We start from the raw sequence: 27,345 nt of genomic DNA, 5'->3' as shown, positions 1-27,345 counted from the left end.
TAAAAAAGGATACTTGAGAGAAACGGGAATAGGAGATTCCTGAATCATGAGATTTCAGAGGGTTGGAAGGACTGTATTGGGAATGAGACTAGAAACCATTCAGGTTATATGCTAAAAAAGAATCTGACTGTATTTTTCTTTAATACAGAAACCTTAAGCAACGATAATTTTAAAATGAAAGGTTAATGTGTTTTGGGTAAGAAATTTTAAGGTAGGATAGAATTCAGTTCAAGGCATGGTAATTATTCAGCATACTTAACCTCTACTGACAGTGAAAAAGCCATACAGGGCTAGAGAGATGGCTTAGAATTCAAGAGTACATTCTGCTATTGCAGATGATCTGACTTCAGTTCTTAGAGCCCACAGCAGGAAGCTTTAAATCTAAGTCTAGCTCCAGGAGGATCTGATTTCTCTGGCCTCTGTGGGAGCCTGAACTCATGTGCATACACACCCACACACAAACCACCTACATACACATAATCAGAAGTAGAAAAAAAATAAATCTCAAAAACTAAAGCTACAAGAGGGCAGAGAGGTCTTTTTTAAAAGTGCAGCTTGTCAAGAAGAACTCAAGCTGGTTTAAAATCGCAGCCAAGGCATGCAATAAAACAAAGAAGCTGTAATGATGAAAAGAAACTAGCCACCATGCTCTGGGGCAATAGCAAAGGTAACCTGAGGATAAGACCCACCGATCAAAGGCTAGAACTTGTGAAAATGCAAATGCATTTGATAAGATCAGGACTAAACTCAGAAAGACACTGAAGGGGCTTCCTGACCATAGAAAGTGCTCCCTTAGGGTCAACACACAGAGGCTGATACAGCTAGGTTCCCACCAGAGTCAGCAGCAGAACGCAGTAGTATCTTCTACACGGTAGTGGTTTTCCTGGCATGAAAGATGTAAGGATGAGGGAGCCAACAAGTCTTGTACCATTGTTCCAAATATCTACTGATTACAAAATGTATGGCAGGGTCAGACTCCCTTTAGAGAGGCCCGAAGAGAACACTTGGTAAAGATGTAAAAGCAGAGTTTAAGGTACCATGGACAATCAGAAACTGGAGGTGTCAGCACCATGGAATGTCTGCCAGGAAAGCCACAGCACTAAGTAGAGGATGCCCAACAGGGTGGCTATGTGTTTAAAGAGAGTAAATGGAGAAGAAAACAAGCACGGCTCTGTACATGATATAGGAGCTTTGATTTCAGTCACATGCGTGTCCACACTGGCACAAAGACAGTCATATATGAGGGCATACTGATATACACTCATGAACACAAGTCCTAGGTATCAATGTAAAGGCATGTCTCACAGAAACTGAAAAGTTTTAAATGCCTTGCAAGAAGTAGTTAAATCATCATCAGTTTAGGTCAAATGATTGAGTATTTTCTAAATATCTATGCTGAGTCTTTTTTTTTTTCTCCTTCAAGAGGCCCAAGAAATGCACAAAGGACTACCTACCTTCAACCCAGGAAACTGCAGTGCTGACTATAGTATTGCTTTTAAAACCAGGGAAAATGATAATCAATACTCAATACTGATAAGATATTAAAAGAAAGCCTAACTGAGAGAGATCAAAATAGGCTGTTGATTTAACTCTTAAAACAAACAAACAAACAAAAATCAGTCTGAAATTGTCCAGAACACATCCACACAGTTTCACTTTACATCTTGGTTCAGAAACAATCAAGGGTGAAAAAATGACCACTACAGCTAAGCATTTAGAACAAAGAGATTTTAGGGTTTACAAACAGTGTAACACATAAAATCTTCGAATTCTATTCATTGATAGTTTTAAATGACTTTAGAGAATTTGTAAAAATTTATGAACACATGTTTGGTGGTTGGAATAGGTATGGTCCCCATAGACCCATGTGTTTAAATGTCTGGCCCATAAGTGGCACTGTTAGGAGCTATGGTCTTGTTGAGTAGGTGTGGCTATTTTGGAGGAAGTGTGTCACTAGAGGCTGGCTCTGAGGTCTCATATATGCTCAAGCAATGCCCAGTGTGTCAGTACACTTCTGCTCCCTGGAGATCAAGATGTAGAACTCTCAGCTCATTCCAGAACCACATCGGCTTGCATGCCACCCCCCATGATGAACTAAATTTCTGAACTGTAAGTTAGCCGCAATTAAAATTTTTTCTGTGTGAGAGTTACCATGTCATGATGTCTCTTTATAGCAATAAAAACCCTAACTAAGACACATGTTTGACCTGAAAGGTGATATTATTTTATTATTATTACCTGAAGCACTTCTGAAAGTATTTAGGAGAAAAAGAAGAAAATATTTGGATCAGAAATGTATATAAATCAGATGTGTTCTGACAACAGTTGGTGTTTAAATTTAGATGGTAGACTGGAACCAAAGCACTAGCTTTGTTAGGCGTGATTACTCTGTGAACTTACAGCTTCACCTTCTATGAGGATGATATATATATAATCAGTTTATGATGATATGTCCACCAGAGAAGCCAGGGGCTAGAATTACCCTGTAGGACTCTGCTGAGTTAGCATTAAGTGATAGAATTAAAGCTCAAGCTTTATTCTCAGTGGTAAGAACATCTTCCCTATTGTATATAGGCTATATAATCCCTGCAATAGCAGTGATTACTATAATTTGTTAGGACTGCAAATTCTGGGCCCTTTGCCAACAGTCTCTAAGTCAGAACTCTGGGAACAGGGTTCAGGGATGCTTCCTAGAGTACATACTCACATTTGAGGGCTGCATCACTAAAATGCAGTCAAAGGTTGTTTTTCCCCTTTGCCAGAATCAGAGTGTCACTATTACCGAAGCAGCATAAATGGGCAAGTGCTCTATTTAAAGACAGACTTTGAAGTTTAAGTATTATTTGATTTTTGTGCCTTTCTAAGGCAACTTTGAACTTACATTAGCAAAATTACTAGAAGACAACCAGGATTTTGGTGACTCAAAAATTAATCAAATAAAAATTTTAAAAAATTAACATTCTAATTTTAAAATGATATGAGGGGATAAAACTAACCAAAAATACTTTAAAAAAAAACCTGAGGTGTTAGTTTTAGATTTTAACTCTAGTCTTAAAGGACAAGCTTTCAGTGGCAGAGCCAGTTCCACTGACATTCTAAGGAAACACGCAGCAGGTCATTCAATTCACGGTTGACGAGAGCAGCTAATAATTAGAGGTTCATGGAGAGAAACTTGTAGGATTGTTCAGAGATAGTGCACAGTCTTCTGCATGTGACCCTACCTTAATTCCAGAACACACACATACACATATTTCTGTGAAATGATACAAATATGGAGTAAGAGGATAATTCAAACTCAGATACATGAATACAAACACATAACATTCACTGTCAAGGCAAAATTAAGGGTACAAATAGTTTTAAGTCTGTAATTAAATTTAGACCTCATTTCATTTTCAAAACTTCCAAAAGTCTAATCAAGGAAGACTTTCTGAAACTTGGGATCAAGGTTTAATGTTAATTTTAACACCTCAGAGTCAATCACTTTTTTGTTTGCTTGTTTTCAAAATAAGATTTCTCTGTAGCTTTGGTGCCTGTCCTAGAACTAGCACTTGTAGACCTGGCTGGCCTCAAACTCACAGAGATCCGCCTAACTCTGCATCATGAGTGCTGGGATTGAAGGCGTGTACCATCACTACCTGTAGGTACACAGGTTCCCCATTTTTCCGAGGCGCTATGCAGGGCTGTTCTGATTCCTGGTTCCACTGCATCAGCTTGAGGGTGTAGCATAGAACTGCCCTCTCCTGTTATGTTAATTTCACCTATGGCCCAAGGGTATAGCTTAGAGAGAACTCTCCCTCTACTGTCATGGTAATTCCACCTGCAAGCAAGGTTCTCGCCCGCAGGCAAGGTTCCCGGGTCAGCTTTTCTCTGAGCCTGAGCACGCCCACCTGGCTTCCTCTTTTCTCTGTTCAGCTGCTCTCCGACCTTGGGTGCGGCCCCCTGACTTTTCTCTTTCCTTGTTCCTGATGGGGGGCTGGTGTCTTTCTGCCCCACAGTATGTATACCCGACTTATGCTTAATAAAGCTGCCATTTGCCACTTGCTCCTTGGCAGATGAGCCCGGTCTCTTTGTGTGTGTGTCATGTGTTCAAACCCTTAGGACAGTCGTCCGTTCTCGTGGGCTCGAGTCAGGAAAAGCGCGCGCCTGTTTCAAGGTTCGGGTGTCCACAGAAAAGTGCGGAAGCTTACAACTACCTGGCTGAGACAATCCCTTTTTAACTGTAAACTATAACTTTGTTCTGATTATATTTGCTAACACTGCTTACGTCTAGGAACTATTAATTCCAGAATTTGAAGCTACCTCACTAAATCTCTTAAATGGTTTCATCTGATTCTCTGTAATTTATCAGATACCACCACATCAACTAAAATTCCGATTTTTTAATTTCTCTTTCATTTTCATGTTTTGTTGCAATCTCTTGCTTTTTGGAAAGCAAAAAGATTTAAGGAAATCACATTATCTACGTGCATCTGAATTTATACATGTGTATAAGTCTAGCATCCAGGGTGCTGAAGACAGAGGATCAATAACCTGAGGCCACCTCGGCTATACGATAAGTATATTAAGAGAAGAGTGACCTTATCTTTCTTTCTTATAAGACAAATGGAAAACTCATTAAACTTAAACCAAAAAGTTTGAAAATGGATGTGTAAAATTTTTTCTCATAATCTGTGAATATATAACAAACTTTCTAGCCTATGAAATTTACTGCAGTTAGAATTGAACCCAAGCTACAGAAGGAAAATATAACAGGATAAAGGAGCTACTTCTGTGGATGGCAAACACAACTGTAACTATGTACACAGTGAATGTAGTCACACGCCATGTTGTGGAAGCTGAACTCACAAACATGAGTACATGAGAAAATCCCGCTCTCTGGAAACCTGCTAATTATTCACATGTGTGTGTTGCGTTTCTCCCCCAAATCAGGAAGAAATATTAAGCTTTATGGGTCTAACATTGACTTAAATGTTATAAAAAACAGTGTGTTTTAATATATCACCAATGTATTTCACACTTTAGCTATATACAAAATTTTTATGAATAAAATACTAAGTTAGTATTCAACTAGTAGATTTGGAGTTTGATTTGTAAATTGAAGGAATATGAAGACAAAAACAACACAGCCAGCCACGAGGGACACAACTTACTTTACTATTTACCAGTGCTAATAACCTTTTTAATTCAGGTTTATACGAAATAAAATGTAGCTATTTCTGGAATATTGCAATAGACTTATTTAGTCTAAAATGCAGCTACAATATGAAATACCTCCCTCCCCAAATAAACTAGTCATTACTGTAACATCTTTAAAAATTTGTGGAATTCTGTTTCTTTAAGAGACCAGAGGCCATAATTTCATTTGTCTTAACCTTCTGGTTTATCGAGATCTCTAAGAGGGGAACGGTCTAAGCCTTAAGTGTAGAATTACTGCCTCTGGCTCTTACCTGCTGGAGTTGGGAGCTGCTGGATGGAACGCAGAAGCATAGATGGAGACTACATGCAAGCCAAAGTCCCCTTTAATTAAAAACTTTAAAACGAGGTCCCAGAGCCTTCAGTCATTTTATGATTTTGTGCTGGAAGCAGAAGATTCCTGGTTCCATCTGAAAATTTCACTTGAAAGCTCAGTTTGATCTTAGCAAAAGAGAAATGCTAAGATTACGTGTGCTTCTGCTCATATAAGTACAGCTTTCTTAAACATGCTAGCGGGGACTGATTATTATCAGTAATAAGAAATTTCTGATTTCTTAATACAGTAAGAAATCTGACTCATATACAATTATACATATTCCCAACTTTAAAATTATTTTCTTCCCAGCTTACCATTACAGAAGACAAATAAAATTTGATGTTATATGACTACATTGTTTTATGTAATTATAAAGCTATAGCTCAAAGACCAATAGGTAAAATAGACAAATCAGCTATTTTTAACCTAATTATTTTTCATAAATGTAAGAAAGTCATTGATACCCCTAATATGAAAAAAGTTCCCTATGTCATCATTAGAGGTAAAAAAATTAAAAATTATTTTGTTTTCATTTGTGTGAAAAAATGAACTGTTCTGCTTGTATATTTATGGGATATTTCTAGAATGAAACCTAAAGACTTAGCAGTAGTGATTGCTTCTGAAAAGACAAAAGAGGCCAGGGAGAGAGGCAGACATAGCATGCTTGTTATTTGACCTATTCAATGTACAATTTAAGAATGGTTGAGTAATTCATATAAAAATTAACAAAATTTGAAATAAAACAACTGACTATTGCTACAACATCCAAAAGGGACTAAGAAGGCAAGTGGTTTTCTGTGCGGTTAAAAAACACTTGTTTAGAAAGAGCATATGTTACATGGACTCATGAACACTTAAAGTACAGGAAAAAGAAATAAGAACACCTAAAATTCTAAAATGAATCAGATTTCTCTACATTATATAAAGTAAGCTAAGTTTTATTCATATCAAATAGTTAAGGTATATTTTACATTAATTAGAAGAGATATTATTATCCACATATTTTATTTAGCTTTTTTGGCAGAATCAAATTTTACTAAAAGCTTTTAAATGTATATAATTATTATTACATATAGGTCCTAAAATTAATTTTATAGCACAGCCTCAAAATGCCTAATATAATGCTATTTATTTACTTATGAAGAACAAAAATAACTTAATAAAAAATACAAATAATATTTTGCTTAATAGAGGTTAAGGTTCTTAAATCATATTGCATTTACTGTCTGGGAAAGTATAAGATATAATATGCTGTTATAAGCACAAAAATATCACTGCAGTCACAAGTTTTTGCTTTGCACATGAAAATTGTTTCATTTTCAAAGTTCTTAAATTCTATAAATGAGGATGCTATCAAAACAAGCAAACAAACAAACCAAGAATTTCAAATAAAATGAGAGAAAAAGAATGACACAGTCAGAGGGAAGAGTTGGATGAGTCCAGACTCATGACAATAACCAACTCCCATACCTTACGGTCTGTGACACAGCAACAATCGATCCCTCATTTCAACTGAATTAAATCTAAAACTACTTAACTAAACTCATATCTAATGGTGATCCAATAAAACTGCTAATATTTCTTAAAATTTTTAGTATCAGCATAAAATGTCTTATATATGTATTTTTATAATATATATGTACATATAGACATACACATATATTATTTATAAAGATATAGGTTCTTTCTTTTCTTTTTTTGGTAGTTTTGTTTTGTTTTTAGAGACAGGGTTCCTCTGTAGCTTTGGAGCCTGTCCTGGAACTAGCTCTTGTAGACCAGGCTGACCTCAAACTCCCAGAGATCCGCCTGCCTCTGCCTCCCAAATGCTAGGATCAAAGGCGTGCACCACTCCCACCCGCAAGATATGGGTTCTTAATGACCACATGATATAATAAGTAAAACGAACAGTAGTGTTGTCAGCAAATAGGAATACTAATAGTTTACCCCATAATATATTCATAATATAAAATTCATTACCATTATAGCAAGACAAATATGATATATTAAATCACCCTAATAAAGCTTTTTTCATCTAAAGTTATAAAATTAAAGCAAATAATACTTGAAATAAAAATTCTACAGATAATCCAGATGACTGTAGTAGAGCAAAGATGATTCCAATAAGATGTTTTAGCCTAGGCATCCAAGTATACCAGGAGATGATCTCGATTTTTTTCCACTGGGGTTTTTATGTAAAATCACCGACCTTCTTCCATAGCATGCCATAAGAGGCTGTTTGCACATTAAGCTTCTGAGGACACGATGTTCTTCCTAATAATTCTAAGTGCAAATATTTCTGTATTTGAACTGTGAACTGTATAAGCATCATCTGAGGACAGAGGTAGGATGCTGCCAGTCTGGAAGTGAGTTATGGTGCTCAGCTGTCTTCCCAAGGATATTAACCAGTTTCCTACCAACTGAATGAAGTGAGCTGGTGACGCTACAGCACTTCCCGCTCTGCTCATCAGCAATGCCAGGCTGACTACGGCTGCCCCTTGTTTTTCATGAATGTTCATCAGAAACCAGATGTCCCTTATTTAAGATATGGAATTAGCTGTATACAATCTATCAGAACACTTGTGTACTTTCTTTTAACAGAAGTGAGGTGTGTGTGTAGGTGTATATGTGTGCATTTCCACATATGGAGGTAAGAAGGCAACTTCTGAGAGTCAATTTTCTCTTTCTCCATGTGAGTCTTGAGGACTGCATGCAGGTTATCAGGCTTGGTGGGATGTACCTTTACCTGCTAAACTATCTTGAATGCCAGAATGTTTATATTGTCTCTAGATTATTTATAAAACCTAACACAACATAAACATGCTTCAAATTAGTTAATATACTATATCTTTTGGGAAAGAATAGCAAGCAAAATGTAGGTACATGTACTGTAATTTTATCCCAAGCATTTTCTATGATTGAATCCACAAAAGAGAGATCTGCAGATGTAGAGAGCTGTCTCTTTTCTGCACTCAGGCATGTTGGCTAAGACACCAGGAATTTCTATAGTCAATTATATTAGCTATGCTACATGTTAGAGACACAACAAGATCAGTCAGAGAAACTGAACTTAAATGGCATATAGCATATGGCCTAGTGTGGAAAGGCATGCTGCCAGACACTATACTTACAGACATGCCTACGGTTCTACGGGGACTGAAAAAGACACATGGCAGCAAGAAGCACCTACTAGATGCAGGCCGATCTCAAGTCATCAAAACAATGAAGAAGTGTATTGATTTTCAGGATTTGGCAAGAGAAGAATAGTATGAAAAGTTCCAGGGGTAAATAACACTTAATTTCGCTAATTTGCTATAATAAATGAAACTGAAAAGTGATAAAAGAAATAACACACTTATTATTAGTGATTTGAACTAATATGTTCAGCATTATTGAGGTGAGATGTAAATCAAATATATAGCTTATTAAAGGATTTCAAGAAACCTAATAAACACTGAGAGATGTATATAGATAGATTTAAATAACTCATAGTTATGCTTTCAGTGAGGGTCTGCATACACAAAATTTCTTAGTCAACTTTTACATGTTCAGTTAAAAAGGAAGTATTGATGTAAAAAGAAAATAACCCTAACTGCAAACACATCAGACTCATCACTCCCCAGAAATGGATATTTTGAGTACAAATTTATAACTATATTTATTTATATCTATAATAAATTGCTATTTTAAAAAGAGTTCCAATCATTCTTATTTGCAATAACTCAGTTATTTATGAGTCCATTTGATAAACTGATAAAATAATAAATTATTTCAAAGTTGTATAGTGGAAAAACTAGGAGTAATGTCATCTTGCATATTCTGTATAGAAAAACAAAGGCATCCACTGGTTAAAAAAATTATAAAATTAATTCTTTTAATACTTTTAAATATATATTTAAATGATCTAAAAGATAATGTTTAGTTAATTTAGCAACAGAACTTGCAAATTAAGTAAACATTAATCAAGTTGTTATTGGGGATATTTAGTACTAGAATTGTTGTGAAGGCAAATGGGAATGGCCACAAGAGATGGAAGTAGGAAAGGATGAGGTCAGAAGGAAGGCATGTCAGCATGAGAGAGCAGATGAAGTGAAAAACGAGGCAACTCACACAGCCTTGAGAAATCGTTCCCTACCGCTGGGAATGACATTTGACATGGATCGCAATAGGCATCGATAAACTACCAGTACCATTTTCCTTTTGTGATAAATATAAACTTACTGTTTTGCTTAAGCTATTTCATAATTCTTTCAGTAATTGTCATGATTTTAAATAAAAAATTACTTAGTATAGCACTTTGTTTTAGGGATAGAGTAACAAGGCTAGATAGGATATGGCTGACTAGTGGTAACTTCTTTATTTTGTAGTCTGTATAAACACATGTATGATTGAAAAATTTAGAAGTGTAAGATTATTAAAAGCAAGAGCCAATAAATATAAAAAGCACTTCAAAAGTATGTACAAAAATGCAAAAAAAATCTACACAGAACAGCTGTTCTGGTGTTAAAAAAACACCGAAGTCAATAAAAATAGAGAGTTCTAAAATCTGATGAGGGAAAGGTCAATAATAATGATGAGAGAGGGGACAAGTCAGTACAATAAATACAGAAGAGTAACACAAAGTACATAGAACATTCTGAAGGAAACCCGGAAGGTGAAAACTAGAAGCCTCATACTGCTATTGTTTTCTCCCTAATTCACTACTTCCTCATGTCACTTCAGGAACAAAAGACATGGTAACAAAATGAGAAAAGTGAGTATACACTTAATTCAAAAACCCTACCTCTACACTCCCCACCTCTTTGCAGAGTTAGGGGTGGAACTCAGGACCCTGAGCACACAAAGCGCCGTCACGATGCTGCTGAAGTACAACCCTAGCCCACAACCACTATTTCATATCAATCAAGTAAGAAGTCCATTCCATTGCTATTTTGTCTTCGGTGATCCTTCTCCCTTTTATACATAGTTGACCTTACAGCTTGATGATATCAAATGGTATATAACTTCCTATATTCCTGAAACCACTTCAGCAAATTAATACTCTCATAATGGCAAGCCATCCTTCTCTGTTAAAATGCATATTTAAATTTAAATGTTTGAGAAGTGCTCTATGAAGATGTGTCTTCATTCATCATTTGGTCACAGCCCTGACACAAGTGTCTTATAAATGAATCACTGTCACCAGGGCATCCCAGAGCTTTCTTTGGTAGATGCAATGCGACTCTGGCAAATGAAATACAGCACAGGGCAACCCATCTCCTGACGGCCACACGACATATCCCAGTCTGGTCTCACACTCACAATCCTCCCCCCGCCTCTCATGAACCAAGGAAACAGGCATGTAGTCCACATATTTTTTTTAAATTAAATACTAGTATTAATATAAATTTGATAAAACAAGTACATGTGACTTTCTATTGTAAAAGCAAACCAGTTTTTTAAATGTATAAACAAACTATAGTACAGTTTATATAATTCAGTCTGGCCTTGAATTCACAATACTCCTTCTGCTTCAATCTCTGTGTGCTAACATTCCAGGCATGAGCCCCAAAATATAGCAAAGTCAGTGTTTACATTAGGAAAATTAATTTCTCTTTATCTAGTTTTCTATTACTGATAAAGAGTAATTATTGAATTAGGGCATACATATCAGTAACGTTCTTCATACTGCTACCTGTTACAGCATGTAAAGTGGCAGGATATGAAAACTGCACAATACAATTTGCCCTACTCAAGTCTGTGTGATTTGCTTCCCTCTATAGAGGAAAACAGTACAATACAAGCCACAGAGGCTAACGGAAATAAAACGCGAAACACTTACTGTCGCTGGGGAGGCCCGAGTTGTGTGTGTCACTGAGTGACCAGAATTCTCCATTGAATTGCCAATCAGATAGGTTCCTCCGGAGCTGCTGATGAGCTGTCCTCCTGTGACGCCCATCTGAATCCCACCAGTACCCACCATACTGTGGGAGGACACCACGGTTGTCACCTGCGCTGAACTTCCTTGAGTATCAAAGTAATTTCCTCCAGTGTTTTGGCTGTACATCTGTGTTTCTGTATAAGGATAAGTTGTTGTTCGGCTTTAGAAGGAAAAGAAAAACAAAGAAATTTACTAACTTGTTTATATCAAGATTGTTCTCTCTCTCTCTCTCTCTCTCTCTTTCTCTCTCTCTCTCTCTCTTTCTCTCTCTCTCTCTCTCTGGTTTTTTGAGACAGGGTTTCTCTGTGTAACAGCCCTAGCTGTCCTGGAACTAACTCCTGTAGACCAGGCTGGCCTTGAAATCACAGAGATCCACCTGCCTCTGTCTCCTGAGTGCTGAGATAAAAGGCATGCCCGGAAAGACTGTTTTAATACAAATATTTTTAAAAACACATTATTAATGTCCTGCATTTGAAACCAGGTGTCTTCTGTATTCTTCTATGAAACAGACGAATTGAGTTCCCCTCCCAGTTAAATGCTGGTTTCTTTAAAGAGAACCTTAACTTGTTTCTGTAGTGTTGTATATTTACCCTGAATAGGCGCTCATTTCCAACCCATTAACAGGTCAGCTTGCTGCAAGAAATCTGTTCACAAATTCTTCCCTCGCATTTACAAGCTCATGTATGAGCTACTGTGAGGAAGACAGATCTGCCACAATCGGGACCTGACAAGTCAGTCTCTCGTGTTACTTCCCATCCATGGAAAACTAGTGACTACCCCTTATGTATGAAGAAGTTTCTGTGGATTCCTTCCTTAAGACCAAAGAGGTCTTGAGCTAAGGCACTACTCGTGTCTTTGCAGGAGCTCTCCCCTTTGTTAATGACTGTGCCAGCTCTTCACGTACTCACTTTCCACCTCCCCAAAAGTCTGGTCAAGCTTCTGCCCTTAGCCTTTCAGTGAAGTGGCGTTTAATAAGGTCACTTGTGATCAAATGTAAATACCAGGCTAAAAGGCTCCTCCAGCCCGTGTCTCTTTTTGACCTATTTGCAGAATGATGCTGTTGACCACTCCATGTTGCCCTTTTCTTCTTTGTCTGTTCTGATTAAGTTTACCCGATTTGTCATTTTCAGTAGATGACATCTTACGTTATAGGATACCTTCAAGCTTTTTAAAAATTTTTTAATGTGTAAAAGCTCACAAGAAGTTATAAGGCTACAGAAATATAAAAACGTACAGTCACAAACATTTCACTTGCTTATATCTTTAAAATTTCAAACGACAAACTAACATTTCCAGGGCTTTCTATTCTCTAACTCCACCCCCACATGTGGACAAGCCTGGCACTTGGGTATCACCTAGCCTGTGCTTTACTTTCTATGGAATTTCATTTCCACTCCTCACATTCACTGTTATCCCTCAACCCCCTTGCTAATCTCCATGTTTCTAGCATGTTTGATATGCCAAGGTTGTTGTGGTTTCTGCTTTTCTTGCCACTTTAACTTAGACCACAGGCATTCACTACGTACTGCATGATACATGTATGCTCAGGGTAAGCTATCACAGAGCTGGGGTACTATTTATTTTATTTTCTAGATCTAATTTAAGAATTTTAACATCTGAATTTCTAATAGCCAACACTTATTTCTAAATACCTACACAACTCATTGAACCTGGAGATGTTGTGCTGGTGCAAATATGGAGCCTGGATCTCTCTATTCTATCTTTGGTGTGCCAAGGCACTCTGAAGACTACTAAAGGAGAAATGTAAACACCAGTCCAGCCACAAACCCTGTCTCCTACAACTGCTCCTGCATGCAACACATGCTAGGACAATGGAGGCATAGAACTTGTCAGAGTAGCCAACCAATGCCTTATTTTAGGTAAGGCCCACTTCATAAGACTGAACTTGACAGTGCTCGGTGAACAAGAACCAGAGGCTAGATAGCCCAGAGACCTAGAGTAAAAGCAAACACTACGGATCTTAAAAAAAAAAAAAGTATCAATAAAATGACTCCTACTGATATTCTGCTATACTCATAAATCAGTGTATTTTTTTTCATCATCAGTGAAGTTCCTCCTGCAGCAGATGGGAAGAGATGCAGAGATCTATAGCCAGACATTATGCAGAGAGAGAGAGAGACTTTGGAACATGCACCTCTAAATAGGATGTCTCCATCAAATCTCTCACCTCAGAGCTCAGGGAATTCCATTGAAGAGGAGGCGGAAAGAGTGTAAGAGCCAGAGGGCATATAGGACAGCAGCAGAGCCAGGCCTTCTAAATCAACTGAGCAAGGCTCGTATGAACTCACAGAGGCTGAAGCAGTAGGCGCAGGACCATTGTGGGTCTACATCAGGTCCTCTGCATATATATTATATCTTTCAGCTTAGTATTTTATATGGGACTCTTGAGTGTGTGAACATGTGGGTCTCTGATTCTTGTACCTGTTCTTAGGAATCTTTTCCTTCTGTTGAGTTGCCTTGTTCAGCCTTGATGTGATGACGTTTGCTTTATCTTAATATATTTTATTTTGCCATGTTTGTTATCTCTCACAAGTCTGTTCTTTTCTAAAGAGAGACAGAAAGGGAGTAGATCCAGAGGGGAGGGGAGGTGGTGAGGAACTGGAAGGAGTAGAGGAAGGGGAACCTGTAATCAGCATACATTCTATGAGAGAATAATCTATTTTCAATCAAAGGAAAAAATGAAGAAAAAAGGAATGGTATGCAACACGGGCAGCTTCATAGGTTCTTATTCTTCTATACCCTTCACCTGGGCAGAGAACTGTACTTAAACCTTCAGTTTTTGAAATTAAAGCTAATGCTTCTCTTATATTGATCTGAGCCAGTTAAGTCTAAGAATTCTCTTCTAAATAAAACGTGAAACTACAATTCTTGTTTCCATTCTCATAATCTTTAATTCACAATGTTATTTATTATAGTTGTATTCTGATGAGTTTTCTTTCTTCAAACCTGGCTGTCTTCCAATTTGCCTTCAATTTATCTTAGAAAAACTTTCTAAGATACAAATGTGGAAAGAAAATTTTGCTAAAAAAATTTTATGATTCTTGTTTTCAAAATTCTCCTTGGCCTTCAAAAATGCTCAAAACCTTGTAGGAAGAACCAGGGCTGGTTTGTACATAATAATCTCAGGGCTTGGGTATGGTCACATTCTTAAAATCTTTCTTCAGTAATACCACATTGGGTATTTTGCACATCAGTTTACTCTAGGAGACACCACTTTCTCCACCCTTCTGGCTTTGCTTTCTTATTCCCCGTCTTTGTCCTAAGCTTTAGTAGTTCAGCTTAAGCTCTTCCTCTCAGATTGATTTCATGTGTCCGTCCTTACCACAGGCGCTCCTCACAGACCTTACATTTCATTGTCTTTATTTTCCTAACATTCTGCACTGCTAAAATACAGCTTTCATTACTCTTACTGTCAAGTTCATCATTAATCTATAATCCCATGAAACTGTACTCACTTCTATCTATAATCTCAACATAATCCAGTTATATGTTTATACTGAGTACAGGGAATAGCCTATAATTTAAAACACAATTTCTATTGGCCATAGCATCCAGCTTTATAAACTTAAATAAACATTTTTATATTTTGCTAAATCATGAGAAATTGTGTGAAATTTTCTAAGACTTAAAATTTAAGTGAGAAAATTTAAACCATCAAAAAACTTGCAATTCACAATTTAAATTACAGCAAGATAAGAGGTTTTGTGACTCCTAATGACATTCTGCTACACCAATAGATCAGTGTCTCACTTAGCCATCCTCATAAGAGTTTTTTCTTGTAGTAGATGGGAACTAACATAGGAACAGGAAAATATTCAGTGAGTAAAGACTTTGCAGCACTCAGTACTACATGGGAAGTCTTCAAGTCCTCCTGCTCAGGGCCCAGGCACCTATGCAGAAGAGGATGCAGAAAGAGTGTAAGAGCAGAGGGGACAGATGACTGCATGGAAACAGTGTCTTCCAGACACAACAGGACTGAGGCACGTGTGAATTCACAGAGACTGGGGCAACACTCACAAGGCCTGTAACAAGTTCAACCCAGTTGGGGTCCAGCAATGAAAAGGGGAAGTGAACACAGGCTTGCATCCCTAACCAAGAAGCTATCTACAATCAGTATCTGCTTGCAAAGAAAAAAATTAGTTCTCTTCAATAGCGTCTCATTGGGCATATTAACTACACATTAGGGTAGGCCCCACGCCACGAGTCGAAAGCCAACACAAAAAGAACCCAGTGGAATTTCTTTAGACTTTTTGCCTCATATTGCTTTCTTTGTGTACTTTTTGTCTCATTAGTCTTTTGCTTGTATATTTTGGTAACTGATTTTGTGCTTTTGTGTGTCTTGTTTGTTTCCTGGTTTTTGTTTGTTTATTTGTTTAAAAAGTGAGAGACAGAGAAAGAAAAGTCTGGCATTGGGTTGGTGTGGATGTGGGGGGATCGGGGAGGAGTTGAGGGAGAGCAAAAGTGTGATTAGAATACATTATATGAAAACACTTTTCCAGTAAAAACAGCACAAAAAAGGAATAACAGTCTTCAGGAAGTATTCCACACTAAAAAAAATTATACCTTTCACAAATAACTACAAAAGATCCAGGTATAAATTTTACTTTAGGACAATGACATAAACAGTCACAGACACTTATTCAAAAAACTGAAGAAATACTATTAAAATATATGTAAAATTGTTATCATTGGTATAATTTCCCAAACTAAAAATCTTCTTTATATAATAAAATAAAAATAGCCATGTTGATACCACATTTAGATTAAAAGAAAAAGGAGTTCATGCTAATTTGTGTTCACTGAATACACAGTAGATTCATTTAACAATGAATAAAATAAGACAATTTGAGGCTGTTATTGAAGTACAGTTGAGTGAGCAGCTGTACAAATATGCATAGGGCAATAAATATCAATACATGCAAGACATAGTTATGGTTCTCTTTTAGTAACTCAGTCCATTTCTGAATTATGTCACATGGAAAAAGCAAGGTTCTAGACACATCAATAGTATCTATGAACAACTAAGAAGGAATCATCCTGAAAGACAGTAAAGGGGGGTTTAGGTTTTCTGTTGCAGTTTAGGATTGTATTGCCTCAACTTACTAGTACCACATGACTTGTCTTACTCAGAATGGGGCCTTCGATGCTAAAGAAGGGCTGATGGAAAAGCCAAAGCCACGTCTGAAGAGACCAACCAACATATGTTAATTTTAGCAGTTCTATCAATGTGGACATTATTACTAGAGCTTAAGAGAAACATATCAAGGGACCTGAATCATTCCATCTTCCAGATGTGCTTTCTTCATGCAATTCTCAATAGACATCAGTAACAAACATGCACTGCAAATAAATCTATGAAATCCACATAACCCTCAGGCTGGCATGAAAATAGGCAGTGGAAAGTAAGCTACTTTAGTTTTCACATTTTCTTCTAGTTGGAAAAGATTCATGAGCCATAAAATAAGCACAGAGCAAGAGAAGGGGGCAGGCACTGGGAGATCAAGCTAAAACCACAGAGCATCACACACAGGACTGCACAGTTGACTTAGATGCTTCATAGACACACTGTGGCTAAGACTGGAAGAAGGGACACAATTCAGAAAGGTGGGGAGTGGATTGTCTGAACTTGATTTTGACAAAAACAAAACAAAACAAAACAAATCATATATTTAAATAGAAAATGGAGGAGACTTTCAAATGCTGGGTTGATACGAGAAGTAGGCCATGATATCCTTGCATGGCTTTTAATCTTTGGGAAGCAAGCATTACTCTGATGGTATCCCTGGAGCTCTAATCAAACCAAGTCAGACACAAGTAATGCTTAAGCTCCTGAATCAATATCAAGAATATTGTATTACTATTATTATTATTATTAGTAGTAGTAGTAGTAGTAGTAGTAGTAGTAGTAGTAGTAGCAGCAGCAGCAGCAGCAGTAGTATTTAGTCTATATAGTTATGGTATTCATGAGACCATACATGTCTCACAGTGCAGTCCAGGACAGACCGAACTCAGGAATCTCTTATCTCAGTCTCCCATCTGCCAGACAGGCATGTGCTACCACATCCAGCTTTGAAGAATGTATTTTTTTAAAAAAAAAAACAAAAACAAAAGACACCACCAAGAAAAAAGCAAAGAGTTCTTGTCACTACAAACACTAAATACATCCTTCATTTCTTGTTTCAGCACGATTTTTCCAGGAATCTCCTGAACATTTTGGAAATAGCAAACTTTCTAGGCACTTTTATGCATACTTAAAAAGGTGCTCGGTGTTCATTTTGTTTGTTTCACACAAACTGCCAAAGGCTAAGAGTCATGAAATTGTCATGTTATTTCTACAGCCAAAGCAAAACCTTGCTATTATTCTCCATATGCACAAGTAATGGATGTGGATACGGGAATATGTACATATTTGCTGGCAGAAACTTCTTCAGAGCTGAACTTATGGGTTCTATGTAAATCCCAGGACTCTAACCCATTTAATTCAGCTAGTTAATGCTATCTGCATCCATCATGCCTTGGTGTGCATGCCGTGGCTAAGTATAACCCTGACTATTCTCTCCTTTTCTTTTTCATTAGAAAGACTGAGATAATCGAGCTAAACTTTAACCATAACCCTGAATACTCTCTCCTTACTTATTCATTAGGATGGCTGAGCCATGGAGCTAAACGCTAACCACTTTGCGTCCTTTCAGCATCTAGTGCCTCATGTATAAGGCCATATACACAATCTCTCTCATTATGTGCTTTGCATTTTATCAAGGTGTTTGGATATCATATAAACAATAAGTTTGCCATTATAAAATCCAACAACGTTATGGAAGGAATAAATAAAGAACATAAAATAGCTTGTAAATTTCACACCATAAATCGCATTATAAATATACAGCAACATGAGAATGTATTACATACGCTACAGTATCTGATGCTGTAGACTCTGTAAAGGTAGGCTTTTCTGCATATCCTAATTCTACCTAAATGAAATGCATTCATTTTCCTTGAATGTTTACAAAATAGATCACATAAATATAAAGAATTAGACTAATTTAATAAAAACCATAAAGACATTCATGGGAATAATAATGAAATATTTAATAATTTGCCATTAAAATTACAAGTTTCTTTTCTTTCTACAAGAACTATGCAAATACTTCGTATAAAATTCTCTTTAAAAAACAAAACAAAACAGAAAGCCTGGCAGTGGTGGCGCATGCCTTTAAATCTAGTGCTCAGGAGGCTGAGGTAGATGGATATCTGTGAGTTCAAGGCCAGCCTGATCTACAGAGCAAGTTCCAGGACAGGCTCCAAAGCTACAGAGAAATCCTGTCTCAAAAAACAAAGGAAGGAAGGAAGGAAGGAAAGAAGGAAGGAAGGAAGGAAGGAAGGAAGGAAGGAAGGAAGGAAGGAAGGAAGGAAGTCAGCCCCACCCCGCCCCACACACACACACCAGAAACCGGCATTCTCCTTTTCTAAACTACAAATAAGGCACAATCAAAAGGCTGCATTTCACTTAACAGCACTGCATGCTGGAGGTAAGAAAATGTGGATTCTACCTATCTGAGCTGCAGTTTATTTGTTTGTAAAAGGAATGGGGATAAATGATCTCCATCTTACCAACTTTGACATTCTAGGAAGTTACATTTGTATGTCTTTTATCTTTGAAGAGACAGGAACTTTTTATGTAGCTAACACTAGAAGCCTTTCTTTAATTATAAAGAAACATCCAAGCTCCTTTCCCAGATGGTCAATTTTCTCTCCAAGGTTTCCTATGGAACCAGCTATGCTGGGTGAGCTCTAAGTGGGAAGTGGATAACACCACTCCTGTGCATCGGCTGAAGGCCACTGAAGACAGCATCCTCACTCCTTAGTCACGGTGAGTCTACAGAATCTTTTTTTTTTTTTAAAGGAAAGAGGATTTTAAAGATAATAAGAAAACATAATTTCACCTGCAAATTCTGAAACTTAGCTGTAACACTTGAGGGGGAATAGAACAACCTAAAGTGGTTTCTTATTAATCATCTGAAGTATATGGGAGAGGGAAGTGGAGGCCTTCAGAAAATGTACTAACCACAGGAGTTTAAAGAGGTGACTTTTAGAAAATTGAGTCCCAATTCTGTTCACATGCTTATGGATTTTGAATAAATTACAAATGTCAAAAGTGTCACCTCCCAAAGTGCAGTGTGTAAAAGTTTTGGAAATACTTGGTTTCTTTCCTAAATTCTAACCTTCCTTTGTCCTAAATGTAGGACTTTTAGAAAACCTTTTTAAAACCTCGAAAGCTCTATTATGGAGAGGAACTGGGATCCTCTTCATCTATGTAACCACAGTATGCTTTTAAGGGACTCATATTTTGTGAAACATGGTTTGGGAAATTTCACACTTGAGCTGATGATAAATGTACCCTCAGACAAAAGGGCTAAAAGGTATCAATCCACATACTGCACAGATACGAACACACAGACGCCTCTGTGTCCTAAAAGCTGATCACCTCTAAACAACAGATGTTCCACTTAATGGCTTACACAGAGAACCCCTTGTAAAACAGGTGTCTTAACTTTGTCATAAGATAGGTTATATCATTCTTTCCTCTCTGATGATAGTGTAGGAATGAGGTGGATGGGTAAAGTCAGGAGATGTGATAAAGAAAAAATAACTGTATTTTTAAAACCTGATTATGAAAAAAACCAAGAGATTGTGAATGCAACGGACTTTCCTTGTGGTATGTGACATTCCTCAGTTAGTTCAACCATGGTAACACAGATGACTAGAAAATGAAATTGTACAAATAGAGCTAACTAGGACCTACACTTTGCAGAAATATCTTCGGGAGAACCACTGCAAGGAAATAAACAAATTATGCAACTTACGTACCTAAAGAACAAGGATAAAACGAGCAGGAGAAGAATGAAGTGTGTTACCTTTTCCCTTGAGTAAAAAATGATTCTGTGCCAACACCCAGCACTGTAAAGCTGTCTCAATTGTTCAACTGAATTAGAGGCCTACTTACTAACCCACACTGTTAAGCCTGTTATGCTAGCAGTAATTGTCAATATTCGCAGCGAGAACCAGGTAAACACTTTAGTTTCAGAAATGATGATGATTACACATTCTCATGAGTGAATATTCACATCTGTGAGTGCTGTCATCACCTCTTGAGTGATAAGACCCCGTGCTTATGTCTACACGACATGGGAATGCTGGTAACACAGGCATTGAAGACCAGAAGTACTGAGCATGTGCGGGTTGTTGGGTCATGTACTGGGTGCTTGAAAGTTCATGACAATGATCAGAGTCCCTCTCCCCTAGGATGATCATTAGCAAAATGTGGTTATTATCAAATAGAAGTGGGACTCTGGGGTCTAAGTCAGAGATCAAATACTAGCTGCCTATTAATTCTGTGTGACACAACAGAAGAATAGAGATTTTCCTTCCTAACACATATGGAAATCTTCTGAACACAAAGAGAGAATACAAGTATTCTCAGATGGGCATTTGATACACAAACTGCGAGCAGTCTAATGGCAACAGTGTAAAAGCACAAAACAGATTCTAACAGATTATGTTGAAAAAGTAATTATTTCGATGCCTGAGGAATAAAAATATTCATAGTAATCTACTCACTATAATCTTGAATATAATTCATAGCAACATAATGACATTTCCTTATTGAGTATAGAAGTGATACTTTAGAACTTCTATTCAAAGTGTATATTTGCCAGTAACAAGGGATCTTAGAAGCATGTCTTATCTATCTTGACCAAAAGTGCTCATTGTCACGATACTCAGAACTGAAGATACAATCTAGGCCCACACAGTCCAGATCAAAGCTAATTGGACTTTGTAGCAAGTGAACTCGTGACCTAGACCTCATTAGTCATGATCTAATCAACTGAGCTAGTGGCCACAGAAAATAAGTGTTGGCACTAGACAGTTCCTGGGGCATCATTTCTGCACTTATACAAGTCCCACAATTTTAAAGAATCAGCTTCAGAGATACTGTTCTTCTATGGCTTTACAAGTACATAAAACCATTAACTCATATTTATAATATGGGATAGTTACATATATACAAGAAAGAGCAAAGGGCCAAGAGGCTTAGCAGGCACAGGCTTATACCATCATGCTTGATAACTGTAGTTCAGTTCCTGACACCCACACGGAGGAAGGAAAACTGTACTCCCACAAGTGGTCTTTTTTCAAAAAAATCCCCATACGCACTGTGACAAACTCACTCACATAGAAACAAACCATGTAGAAGTCCAGTTGATATGTTAAAAAAAATTAAAAATTCAACGTTAAATTAAAATTTAACTAAGAATTAAATTAAAAGTTAAAAATTATCCAGAAGACAATGTGAAGAATCAAAGACAGAAAAACGCAAACAAAGCACAACATTTAAGAGCAGTAATCAATGTTTATAACAACTTCTCAGCTGGATCACAAAGCACTTCTGAGAAGCTACCCTCCATTTCAAGCTCAAAGTCACATCCTCCTAAGTAGTGAAGTTGATCTGCTTACTCAACCTTAAACCAGGACAAACAAGGAACCACTCTGGCAGACTCTCTTAACATCTACCTTCCTCCGTACAGACCTGAAAGATATAAACCCCATTGTCCTCAGTCTCTGTAGCTAGCTGTCATTAGCTGTCAGGGGCAATGACAACTAACAACCAAGTGGCCTCTAACAGCACCCGCAAACTCCCAACTATGCAAAAATAGAAAGCAAAGGCTCTAAGATAATTAAAATTTCAAAGACAGAATTTATATTCTTTTTTTTTTTAAGGATCAGTGGCCATAAAGGTCACTTAATAGAGCCGATGATAAAAATATGGGATCCCATTCAGAACCTAGACAAGAAAGTAACCACAGTGACTGAAACAGTTAGGAACTTGAAGTACAAATTTAAAAACATGGATAAAAATCTCAACCAAGAAATTGAGACACTGAGGAGGAACCAAACAGAAACAAGGAAATGTAAGCCAATCAAACTGGAAAATTACAAAAGAATGCCTCATGAGCAGACTAAGTATAAGGATGAGTTTCAAAAAGACAAAGTCAAGACAATAATACATTAAGACAACATACTTTTAAATGTTAACAGGATGATCAAAGCATATGAAATGTCTAACTACATTAAAGAGACTCAATAACCCATGAATTAGAAGGAATTGGGAGGAAGTCAAATAGTGTAGACAAGTAATTCATTGAAATAATAGCAAATAATTTCCTAAAACCGTAAACTGCTATGGACAAATATTTCAATCTACAGTTACAAGCACAATATTTCTGAACAAGGCTCTAGTAGCATTCAGTATAACCCTAAGAACTGTTAAATGGGATCCGAATAGGACTCTAATAACAAAGGAAACAACTCTAAGAACTGATAAAATTAACTACACGAAATTAAAAAGGTTTGGGAAGCCAAGAAACTGTCAGCAGAGCGAACAGACAGCCTACAGATTGGCAGAAAATTCTGTCAGTTATACTTCAGAAAGGGTATTATTACCTAGACCATAGTAAAAACTGCAAAAATTAAATACACGCACACATGTGTGCAACCAACCAATATAATCTAATGAACCAAATAGGCATTTCCAAGAAGAAAAAAATTAACAACAAATAGTTTTTCATGTGTTTCAATATAATCAAGCACCAGAGAAATGCAGATCAAAGGTACATTGAGAGTCCCTCTCCTATCAGTCAGTATGGTTTTCGCTGAAAAAGCAAAATATATCAAATATGATCAAGAGTATGAGAGAATAACCTTAATTCACTGCTAGTGCAATGTACCCTGACTCAGATACTATGGAAATTACTGCTAAATTTTCTAAAAAAAAAAACCTAAAACTACCATGAGATTCAGCTATTCCACAACACAGCATACACTCAAAGAAAGAACACTATATACTACTTCATTAAGACATGCACACCAATCTTACCACTTCTTTTATTTTTTTTTTTGGCAATAGAAAGAAAATAGAATTAATCTATATATTTTATAAAAATATAAACAATGGTAAATATACACAATGGCATTTTATTTGGCCATAAAGAATAGTAAGTTATAAAACCTACAGAAAAAAAAGATGAATTTGGAAGCATATCAGATAAGGTAACCTGAACTTGGAAACAAAAATGTTGCATATTCTCTCTCTAATGCAGATCCAAGTTTTATTTTTTAATGAAATTTTTTATGCATGTGAATGTTTTGGTTGTATGTACCTTGTGCATACCTAGTGATCACAGAGGCTAGAAAAGGCCTTTCCCCTGGAATGCAACTTACAGAAGGTTGTGAGCTGCCACTTGGATACTAGTAATCAAACTTGATTCTACGGAAAAGCTGCTCTTAACTGCTAAGCCTTTCCTTCACCCCCTAATGGTGTGTGTGTGTGAGAGAGAGAGAGAGAAGGGAAGGGAAGGGAAAAGGGAAGGGAAGGGAAAAGGGAAGGGAAGGGAAAAGGGAAGGGAAGGGAAAAGGGAAGGGAAGGGAAAAGGGAAGGGAAGGGAAAAGGGAAGGGAAAAGGGAAGGGAAGGGAGAAGGGAAGGGAAGGGGGAAGGGAAGGGAAGGGAAGGGAAAAGGGAAGGGAAGGGAAGGGAAGGGAAGGGAAGGGAAGGGAAGGAGGGAGAGAGAGAGAGAAAGAGAAAGTGTAATTGGGTGTGAGAGTAAACACAGACCATCAAACCAGGAAGGGGACAAGATGAAAAATGGTTTCAGAAACAGGGAAGACATGTAATATGAAAACAGCAAGAGAACTGCCACATACGGAAAGGTATAAGGGGGGTGGTCATCACAAGGAGGAAGGGATAGGGGACGAGTACCAATAAAAACAAGCTAGAATTACCCATTGGATAATTGCAAAGAGTGATGATGTGCTTCTAGGTTTTAAGCATTTTTTTATTTAGAAAGATGAATTTGTGGGCTGTAATTTGTTTAAGTGCTGGAAATTTGTTTAAGTGCTGGAAATTTATCCAAGTTATCAAGAGAATATACTGTTTTTCCACAATGTCTGAGTTCAATTCCAAGCATGCATGTTACGTATCTCACAACTGTTTGTAATGCTAATTACAGGAGCATTGTATGCCTCTCACATGCACCTGCAATTGTGTACACATATCCACCCATCTCACATATATACATGTAATTAAAGGATTAATAAAATATTTTTCTTTAAAAAAAAGAAATGCCAGAATGAAACCATGACTTTGTATTCTAACTAAAAATAGAAAAAGAGACAAATAAGAGCTTTCTTTCCATCTTCCACTCTCTATCATGATGCAGACCCCAGGTCAGGAACACTAAATGCATCCTGCAATCTTCTGACAACTAAATTTGGTTAGCGCATAACCCACTCTAATATAAAGGAATAACAGAAAGTTCAGAATATTTTACATGTATCACTCTTATAATACTAACACATAATTAAACCAAATATAAGCTTTTAGTCATAACAGCATGATACATGACTTCAACTGTACTCTGTCATGCATGCTCGTCTTTTGACAGTTACTATAGTGAATAAAACTCAGACTTTCTGAGAGCTCACAGGGTGATATCACTGGGATCAGTGGAAGTAACCATGGGGGAAAAAACAAAGACAGCAGCGTTATCTTGAGGAGCAGCCACACTGTAGAGATGCAAGAAGCATTCATTCAGCAGGCATGTGAGGAGTCCCCACCCTGTAGGGATGCGAGGAACAAATTTACTGCAGGAACACATATACTCCAGGGATGCAAGGAACAGAGACACTACAGGGCCAAAAGCAAGACACTGAGAGAACCGACATTCACTTAGGGACATTCAGAAACTCTGTTTGCTAACAAAACTCCAGGATGAAATCACTGATGACAACTTGGAAAAATTTAAATTTAAATTCTTCATTTATAATAATACATTGACTTGCAATTTAAAATGGCTGCAAAAGCCAATAAATTTACAAATTGCTACTACTGCTGAGGCAAAGAATATAAGACAGATGTGAGTGGACAGACTTAGGTAGGAAAATATGATTCATAAAAGATCATTGTTCTCATATAGATTTAACTGTGAAGAAGTCTACAAAATTCCCAATATATGTTTTTTTTTAAAAAAAATTTACAGATGAACACAAGCCCCACACTTTTCATCTTAATATTTAGAAAATCACAGATGTTAAGGCATTATTAAAGCATGGCCATAAATAACAGGAAATACAAGCTTTTTTCAATTTAGGGAAAATTATTAAAGTACATGCAATTTCAACAATCTAAAATATTCTGGGAAAGCTAAGTAAGATGAAAATATGAGTGTATATTGTACAGACCAAGTTTTAAATATCAGTGTAATTTAAATAACTCGGCTATGGTTTAAAAAATGTTAAAATCATGCAAACAATCACGGGAGCAGAGGACAGTGTTAGACAGAACAGTATTGCCCTAAGCTGGAGGAATTAACCCAACCTCAGCATCCGACTTACATTGCTCCATTGGTATAGACTGTGTCACTTCCTTCCACATACTGCACCTGAGCTGGGTAGACATGTTGGACCTGCTGAACTGTCTGTACCTGCTGCACCTGAAAAAAAGTATGAGTAACATGTTAGGAGGTAGACATACAAAAGGCACACCACACCAGATCCACAGGAAGTGGTAGACGTAAATCCATGGTAAACAATACTCCTAGAAAGGGTATACTATATTAGATCCATGGTAAATAGACAGAGTATATCATATTAGATCTATCTCGGATTTTCCAGCAGGAGATAGTTAGGGATGAAATCTCTTAGGTTTATGCTACTTTCAAGTTAAGAAACTTATATGTTTAGATTAAATATAGCACTTACATTTTGCAAGTTTCTCCCTAATTTTGATGGTTTATAAAATTCTACTCCACTTTAATTTTTAAATAATTATAAAGCTAAATGCTAAATTCATTTTTGATTAAAATCAACCCTCTCCGTCCGTATAATATTACTCATATATATTCTTTTGACCATTTGGTATTGGATTGATAAGCTCTCCTGAAAACATATCACATACAAGAAACACTATATGGGCTAAACAAGGTTGTATTTCACATATTTAGAAAGACATATACACATATGTGGAATATTCTTTTACATTGTGTGATTATATGTTACTGTAATTGGTTTAATAAAGAAGCTGACTAGCCTATAGCTGGCAGGATAGGCTAGGCAGGAGAATCAGACTAAGAAAATTCTGGGAAGGAGGAACTAAAGGTGTCTCAAGGAGACTCGAAAAGAAGAAGATGAACCTGCTTACTAAGAAAAGGTAACAAGCCAAATAGAAATAGAAAACAAAACATATGACTGTGGTGCCTACTAACTTATCAAAGGCATGGAATCCCCTAGAGATGAAATTTCAGGTACTAGGGTGCCACCCAACACGGGTTCTTTCTTAATAGATGTAGATTATAAAGCCACTGAAATACTCCTCTCCACCCAACATCACAGTTAGTGAAATCAAGGGCAAAGTGAAATCCACAAAGGTCTATTCCAACCAATGAACACTGTCATACAATGCAAATTGAGAACTCAGCCCATTCCATTTTATTTGAAAATTATTATTATATTTGCCCAAAGCTCCAAACAGGTTAAACCAACAGTAAATGCCAAATAATTACCCAATAGTTAAATAATGCACAGTACCCAGCAAATGAACTGCCAATAAATATTTATGCAATTTATATTATCTTCTAACTTTTGGCATCAACTTTTATTGAAGAATAATGAAGTTACTAAGAAACACATATTATTCAAAAGTAAACTAATAAGACCATTTTATAAAAGACATATTTTTCTTCATATTTATGTAGATATATCTGTGTGAATGTAGGCCATTTGCACGCAAGTGTCTACAAAGAACACTGGAGCTGGAGTTATAAGCAATTGCAAGCGGTCTAA

The 27,345-nt window shown here is 36.9% G+C and overlaps 1 protein-coding gene across 10 annotated transcripts in view; it reads right to left on the bottom strand.

Moving 5' to 3' along the window:
- Positions 1–27,345, bottom strand: part of Rfx3 (regulatory factor X3) — a 243,934-nt gene that overhangs the window by 84,888 nt on the left and 131,701 nt on the right. For all 10 annotated transcript variants that reach the window (XM_087908011.1, XM_087908013.1, XM_087908014.1 and 7 more), the window contains 2 exons: positions 25,900–25,997; positions 11,331–11,589 (listed from right to left, as the gene is read on the bottom strand). In XM_087908011.1, coding sequence (XP_087764137.1) covers positions 11,331–11,589; positions 25,900–25,997 — 357 coding nt within the window. The remainder of the gene's footprint in view (positions 1–11,330; positions 11,590–25,899; positions 25,998–27,345) is intronic.

This window comes from Myodes glareolus, chromosome 7 (genome assembly GCF_982192425.1).
Source record: "Myodes glareolus chromosome 7, mMyoGla1.1, whole genome shotgun sequence".
NCBI classification, from domain to species: domain Eukaryota; kingdom Metazoa; phylum Chordata; class Mammalia; order Rodentia; family Cricetidae; genus Myodes; species Myodes glareolus.
Note: the sequence above shows the minus strand (reverse complement) of the source record. Positions and strands in the feature narration are given on the sequence as shown.